Source organism: Egretta garzetta, unplaced genomic scaffold, assembly GCF_000687185.1.
Source record: "Egretta garzetta isolate BGI_Z169 unplaced genomic scaffold, ASM68718v1 scaffold775, whole genome shotgun sequence".
Lineage (NCBI taxonomy): Eukaryota > Metazoa > Chordata > Aves > Pelecaniformes > Ardeidae > Egretta > Egretta garzetta.
Window position 1 is genome coordinate 346,942 of NW_009259754.1, and position 8,029 is coordinate 354,970.

Below are 8,029 nucleotides of genomic sequence, written 5' to 3' on the forward strand. Positions count from 1 at the left end.
ATAAAAGGAGAGGCATCCTACATGTGGGTATGGTGGGAAAGGCGGACTGAAGCACAAGAGGTGGAAAGGACACACAGGTCCCTAGTGAGTATGCAGTGGCCATCTGAAGCCATGGCTATGATTGTGCCATCCCACTCCTCATTGCCTGCAAACCCGGTTTTGCAGGCATGGAATTGCCACTGAGGAAGAGGTTCCAGTTTTGCAGAGCAACATTCAGCTTTTGTCTTGACTGTGGGCTTATCCTTATTTTTCCTGCTGCCCTTTTGATCATTGTTGCACACACCTTCCTTCACAGAGCGAATCTGTCCTATGCAATAGATGAAGTGGGGTCCTCTCTTCACACGTGTGACCCTGTGCCTTTGGTAGCATTTTTCAAATGTGATTTGGGATATTTAGTTTCCTAAACTGAAGATGGAAAAACTCAAATTCCCTCATGTGGCCTCATCTGGACCACTGAGGAGCCATCAAAACTGAGCTGACAGAACCTGTTTTTGTCCTATATGAGGAGTAGTAGGAGAAGGGAATGCTTTACCACAGGGCTTCACAGGTATTTGCAGATGTGGGAGAATGGTGTGTCCCCAGAACCTTGGGTTGTCGCCAAAGGCAGTTGTGTTCTAGTGGACATGGCTTTTCCGCTCCATCCATCTTCTCTCTTTACCCTTAGTCCTGTGCTCCCTACCTAGCCTGTACTCCTTTAATTTGACTTTCCATGACCAGGATCCATGACGAACATTTTCTTCCCCTTTCCCATCTACCCATCACACTCAATCTCCTTTCCTTTTCTGGCCCCCTAAATGCTGTTGTTTTGGTTTTTTTTTTCCTCCATGAAAATTTTGTGCACCTGCTTGTTATCCTCTGAATTAATTCATTACTAAACTGCGCAGGCTGTTTTCTGTTCTTAGAGCACACGCTCTGGCAGGAGGGGCTGTCTCCTGCTTTGCCGAGAGTAATGTTACCTCTGAATTATTCTTCCTATTTCAGTCTTCCCCTCCCATAGTCCCTTCTCTTGTCTAACCTTCTCTCTTGCCATTTCTCATGCTCATTGATCCATTTCTCCTTACCGTGAAGCTCTGTGTTTCAGTTTTCATTCTCACCATATCCAATTTTGATCCTTCTGCACTGGATCTGTTTTACTTCTTCCTGTACCTCTTATCAGTACAGGTCCAAGTGGGACAGGTCCTAGCTCTGAGTTCAGCTGCTTGTCTCACCAATTACTGGGGAAGCCCAGTTTACTTCCAGATAAGGAGGAGCCTTGATCACTTTTAATTTCCAGCTCTGAGATGTCACTTGAAGAGGTGTACAGTAACACTGAAGTGTAGAGGCGATATAGCTACTCAGAGAAAAGGCTGCCACCAGTAGGGAATTGGTGGATTTTGCTAGTCTGGCCCTCAGAATTGGCCTAGCAATTTTGACTAAAACCAGCCTTAAGCAAAAATTAAGCCAAGGCAAGCATGTGGCATGGAAAGCTTCAGCCCAAGACAGCTAGTTAGCAAAGTTATAAGCAGCTGAACAACTAGGTCCTGCAATGAAAAGTGTCTATACCAGATTTACATGTTTTATAGGCATAGGCTCAGCTATTGTTTTTTATAGGAGCTCTATAAGGTATCTTACAGTTTGCTTGCTGTGTTTTTAGGCATTTGAGAGCACCCTGAAGTCCTGGGAGGACAAGCAGAAGTGTGAGTTGTCCCGACCCTCCTCTTTCTCTCTGCAACCAGAGATCATGTCCGAAGAAGAATCCACCCAGATCAACCAGTTTGGTCAAGCTGCAGGTGCTCTGATCCACAGGTGGGACTCAGTTTGCTTTTGGTGAATAGAGCCCTCCTTTGTTGCCTGATGTTCTTGTCCTACTCCCTGGTCCTGAGAATGTTTCTGTTCACTCTGTCTTCTGCAGTGCAGTGCTGGTCCATGTTACTGGGGGTAACACTGTTCATTATGCACTGTCCCAGCTGCATGAGGGCTGAAGTAGAATACATTTTCTTAGGTCATTCTGAACAAAAAAATACTACTTTCATGAGCAAACATGGCACTTTTAATCCTGAAAGAACCCATTATCTTTGAATATCAATGATTTTTATCAGAAAAGAAACAAAGGCCTCTGTAGGAGCTCAGATGACAAGTTGGGTTCTTACAACCTTGATGCCCAGCAGAGATTTCTGGAAGAAGTCACTGTATGCTCACCTGCTGATCCTTTACTTGGACATTCAGCTCCTTGGTCTGGGCCTCTTGAGAGAAACTTCCCAGAGACACATGAGAGAAGTGTTAATTAAATTGCCATATATGCATCTGCCTTTCACATCACTGTGGCCGTACTAAAGTGTCTGAGTTGTATTTCAAACTGATCCCAACTTTCGTGCAGAACTGACTATGCACCTGGAGTTGTGCATCTGAAATCTGCCTTGCTTTGCCTGTGCATGCTCACTATATCAGGGAGAATTGCCCTGCTTTGCCAGAGGCTGTGCCCCTCCCATGCTTTATCCCTGCTCTTGTCACTCAGATGGATATTAAAAGGAGATACCCAGTTAGAAAAGATCTCCTGCTTTGAGCATATGCTGATGCTATCTGTAATTCTCTCTTTAGCATTCGGGAAATAGCCCAATCCTATCAGGACATGGAACAGGAGCTTGCCCATGCTGTCAATGCCAGCTCCAAGTCTATGGACAAAGTCTACGCTAAATCCAAGTCTACAGAGGTACTTCACTCACTTGGCATCTCCCATTTTGTCCTTGTTCCATAGCTCTTGATTTGCCTTTCTGATTGACCAAAAGTAGGCCTTGCTTGTCTAAGACTTCCTCCTTTTGACTGCTCAGACCTCTGCATTTCCAGGCTTAATTTGCGCATGAATTGCTTCCCTGCAGGGTCTGAACTGCAGCCTTGTTGTAGAGATGGTGAATAATGTCAAAGCCCTGCATAATGAGACAGAGCTGCTGCTGGCGGGCAAGATGGCGCTGGTAAGAAGCATAAAGCAGGAGTAAAGCAGCCTCTCACTTTCTCTCCTCTTGCTGGTCTTGGTCTTCTTTGTAACAAGTCGGTTTAAATGCTATCACTGAGGAATTAGGATGGTGTTGAGGATGGTGTTGCTACATAGGCATGACGAACAGTCAAGCTAGCTTGTGTGGAGTTGGAAGCTCAGAAAAGATGAAAATTGTTAACTTGGTAACATCTGGGCAGAGTGCCTGCTGTGGACTTCCTTTTAAAAGGAGGAACTGCTTTGTTAGCTAGGGGTTCCAAGGCAAGGGCCTGACTGTGTGTTCCACCATATGGCTTTTAACTCTGCTTTGCTTCTGTTTCTGATCCAGCAATTAGATCCTCCACAGAAGGAGCAGCTCCAAGCAGCCCTGGCAGACATGGACCTCCAGCTGAGGAAACTAGCAGACATCCCCTGGCTGTGGCAGCTTATGGAGCCCTGCGATGAGGAGGTGAGGAGGACCAAGACTATATTGCTCTAGCTGTTCTCTTTTTCACTAGTTGGCAGTGAGTGTTTGACTTCCTGTGAATATACAACTGATGTGAGAAAAAAATCATTAAGAAGGAAACTTGACTCCCTAGAGCTAAAGGAAGTAATTTCCTGCTAAGGTCCTGTGCCTGACATGGGATCAACTTTCTCTGTTTCCTTTCCTGTCTTGATCAGAATGAGTTTAGAATTTTTTTTCCTCTCTTAGAAGGTCATGGAGCTGAGCTTGACAGTACTTGTTGCTTTTGATCCATTCCAATCAACTTATGACTGTTTGCCTGATTTTCCCTTTTTGTTCTTCCAGAACCAGATGCTGGATTATTCTAAACGCAGCCGCAGTGGCAAATTCCGTCTGGTGACCAAGTTTAAAAAAGAGAAGAACAACAAAAATAAGGAGACTCATAGTAGCATGGGATTGCCGGGTACCAAGTCTGCTCATTCACTGTGTCTCTGTCACATCAGTATGGTCACACCACTAACTGTTCTCTGTCTGTTTCCTCTCATGTTCTCTCCTTCTTCTGTTTCAAGTGCATCTGCCTTTTCTTGGAGGTTTAGTCTGTCTTTTTCACGTGGCAAAGTAGCTTCTTGCTCTGTTCTAAGTCACAATCCTCTACTACCATGCAAATATTCCTGAGCAGAAACAGGAGGTGCCCTCTGAAGAATTCTGCCTACATCCAGACATTTTCAGGGATATTTAACGGGGTGCTTAGTGAAGTGAATTTGAGGATTTTGGCATTTTACGTATCAAAATGACTGTGGAGCCCAAGTCAGCATAACTCCAGTCTTTTCACTGCTAATTCTCTGTGATATAGTTAATGATGTTTTTTCTTGTTGATTCACCCTCAGGCTGTAATCAAGTTTCATGTCTAATTGGCTGGGGATCAGCATCACTACAGGTGCACCCTGACCTTTAATCCTACTGGTCAGTAATAAAAACTGGCCATGAATCAACAAATTTCCATTCAAGACACTTTCTCTCCAGTTGGGTTAGTTGATTTTTGGTTTTATACTCTCCTTATGAAGACTTTCTTCTAAAATTCAGAAGTACTACCTGTTCTGCGGGCTCCTGGGTCCTGTCCTCTGCCATGGAGTTGTGGGTACAGTCTCCTTCTGCCTGACAGGCTGGTCCTCATTTGTTGCCTCCCAGAACTTGGGAACTTTATTATTCTCTTATTTAGAGGCTGTGCGAGAAGGTGGAAGCCTAAACTCTTCCTCTCTACCTCAGACTTGGGGGAGAGAGGTTGCCATTTTGTTACTGAGCACAAGTGCTTGTACGTAATTACAAACTAATCTGTGCTTGATTCTTCATGATACATTTTATGAATCTGTTGTTTTGTAAGAAGAGGAATATCAACGAACTTACTCTTCTTAAACATGGGGGTAAACTTTAAAAAGCATATCCAATCCCATCAAAACAACTATGCCCTTCCTCATGGCTGTACTGCAGCTAGCCTCTGCTTAAGAGAACACCTCTTACCTTTCTCTGCCCTACCTCCTTTGAGAATGTAGGTTGTGCTGCCAGTCCTTGCCCTCTCCTTGGTTTGAGGCTGTGGTATTGCTTCCCCTCCTCTGGCACTGAGTGCTGATGGTGTCCTCATCTCTCACTGTCTTCTGGGATTCTGGGTACTCAATGCACTCCTGCTTTTCCATCTCTAACAGTTCACCTCTGGGGAACGGAGGAGGTTGCGGCCTGGCTTGAGCATCTCAGTCTTTGTGAGTATAAGGATATCTTCATCCGGCATGACGTCCGGGGCTCTGAGCTCCTGCACCTCGAACGGAGGGACCTCAAGGTACTTTCACGATTGGCTCATGAGAAATAGCCAGCTGCATCTGCATGACCTTCTGTGCTGAATGTGCTTGGAAGTGGTCTGCCCGCTGTTCATTCTGTGTGCCTTGGCAAGATGAACGGGTTCATTGTGGCCTCATTTTATTTTCGCACCATTTCAGGTCACCTGATTTTTAATAGCAGGGAGGTAGAACAGCTAGTTGAGGCACCAGTTGTCCAGTTCTGACATAGCTTCCTGGAGATGTAATACAGTCCAGCACACAGATTGCAGATAGTGTTCTTGAGAGTGTCTGATTTTAATGATGGAACTTTTCAGCTTCTCGACTCCTGTACCATCTTTGCAGAACATGCTGTGATTAGGAGAATTTGGTACTTATGTCATAGTCACTGGACAAATAGATCATCACACTTCTTTGTTACAAGAAAAAAAATCGTCATAGTCTTTGATAAGGCTGCTAGATGGAGAGAATCTTTTTAAATAGTGCTTAGTAACCACATTGCACAACTTTGCATCTCCTCACCAGGAGTTGCTTTCTCTACTGAGAAGAATTTAGAGTGGTGGTTCTTTGCATGTGCAAGAGACTTATGTCATTGTTCTGATAACTTGCATAGAGCAGAAAAATTCTTCATTGTAAAGTAGTGCATGGCATTTGTTGAATCCCTCTTGGATCTTCATTTGTGATTTTGACCATCATCCTGGTCTGAGGTTTGCTGTAATCTGTGTAGCGGATTCCTCTGCATGCCATCCAGCTACAGCCTGTGTTTTGTTGCATGATACCCAAGTGTTCACATGTTCATTTGATGTGACCAGTGATGGGTTGGTTCTTCGTGCATGTTTTGGCTACTAGCTTAGGTCCTTGAGATCTGTATACTCTTTCTGATCTCTTGCTTTGGCCTTTAACAGTCAAAGCAATTTGCATTTCTGGCTAATGGTCTGCAGTTGTTTCTCTCCATTGCTGGGTGCCTGCTCTGTGTTCATTACCCTGTCATGCTCTGATAGCTTTGTGACACATGGTTTGATGTTCCATGTGTAACCATCAGGTTTGTAATCTTTCTGGTCAGTTTCCTCCTTCCTTTGTAACTGGCTGACTAGTTTGTAACCATTGCTTGGTCACCTGGAATTTCCCCCCTGCCTTTCTCCTAAGGTAAGGTTTTCTCTCTTCTTACAGGACCTGGGTGTGACCAAAGTGGGTCACATGAAGAGGATACTGCACGGGATCAAGGAGCTGAGCCGGAATACTCCTGCCAGCGAGGCTTAACCTCTGTTTTCACAGCCTGTATCTACCATTCCTCCTAACTGCACAGCAGTCACCTCACAGAGCAGATGTGCTCACGACTGTCTCTACTGAACAGCCAAACTGTAGCTGTTCAGAGCTCATATCAACCAAGCATGGTGCTACCTTTTTTCTTGTGGGGTACGGCTGCATCCAGTCGAGAGGCACCTTATCTGCGGTCAGGCAGAGCCTCCCGGAAGAAAACTCACTTGCTGTTTGAAGAACCATGTCCTCCAACATGGGAAATTCTGGTTCCAGTGACAGTGCAGGACTCCTGAGAATTGCAACACAGCTACCTTTACTGGATAACTTCATCACAGTAGAATTATTCAGGGCAAAAGATATATTGGCCAGTCTTAGTTCAAGAGCATCTGACAGTCTTTTCAGACCCAAAACTTTCCCGATCATCTGTGTGTCATGCCTGTATCTTAGAGCATTTAAGTGAGACAAAGCTTGCCCTAGTGTCTTACTAATCCCTTTTTAATGCACCTGTAGTTGCATGCGGTTTGCATCAGGAATTCAAAGTCAATACAGACCTCTCGCCGATGAATACCCAGTGATTCTCACTCACTTATGCCTTGCAACAAACAATGCATGTGGTTCAAACAGCGGTTCACACCAGCTTGCAGGATCTTCCGCAGGGCCTGGCTCTTCGCTTCCAGCCAGTGGCAATGGTACAACCTTTAGGTTTTCAGGCATCACAAACTATTGTTCAGAAATTCCTGGCAATAAGAAAAGACAAAATTCTGGAGAGCCAGAAGATTACAGGAGATCAGCTCTGGCATTTCCCCTTCTGAATTCATCTTCAGGAGACCAGATGAAAGGGGAAGGAACGGTAATTAGCCGTTTGGGCTGTGTGAGAAATGTAACGTAATGGAGTGAGATAAGGAACAATTTGCTCCGTCTTGGTGAGGGGAGCAGCATGACTGGCAACGGCCAGGAGCGGCTTCCCGCCCATTTAGTGCCACCTTCGTGGCCATAGACAAAAGAGCTGTTTCTTTACTCCAGCTTGCAGTGCAGAAAACTATTTCTGTCACAAACAATATGATTGATCAGTAGTACTTGCTTCTTTCCACCTGTCTGGGTTCTAGTGGCTTTTCCACCTTGCTTCTCTCTCTTGCTGCCTTGCTCCTTCACTGTAAGATGGATACCAAAACACTAGGGTGGGTCAGTCCTGCTGGGTTGTACCCCTGAGCGAGATACTGTGTGCTGTCAAACATCAGGGCTCCTGTAAGAGCACTGAGAGAAGGAGGGATTGTTACTGAGCAGGTGAGCATTGTAATGAAAACTGGAATATGTTGGTAAATTGCCTTTGGTACCACCAGCAGTGGAGCATGGAAAAATTAGTGCCTCTGAATCAGAATTCCTAGATGGCCTTCAAATTTCCACTGTATTGCCTGACCCCAATCGGGTGACTGTTAGAGCCTGAAGACCAGCCTGCATAGCTATATTGCCATGTTTATCGCTGCGAAGGGATTTTGGGAACATTCAGTGCTGTAAAGCTGGAGGGACAGCAGG

At 45.1% G+C, this 8,029-nt stretch overlaps 1 protein-coding gene across 1 annotated transcript in view; it reads left to right on the forward strand.

Annotated features, from left to right (window-relative positions):
• Nucleotides 1-6,626, forward strand: part of DGKD (diacylglycerol kinase delta) — a 68,190-nt gene extending 61,564 nt beyond the window's left edge. The window contains 7 exon segments of the mRNA XM_035894971.1: nt 1,634-1,785; nt 2,578-2,689; nt 2,856-2,948; nt 3,297-3,416; nt 3,756-3,873; nt 5,111-5,241; nt 6,407-6,626. Of these exon segments, the coding sequence (XP_035750864.1) occupies nt 1,634-1,785; nt 2,578-2,689; nt 2,856-2,948; nt 3,297-3,416; nt 3,756-3,873; nt 5,111-5,241; nt 6,407-6,496 (816 nt within the window). The 3' untranslated portion in view covers nt 6,497-6,626.
• Nucleotides 6,627-8,029: the final 1,403 nt, after the last annotated feature.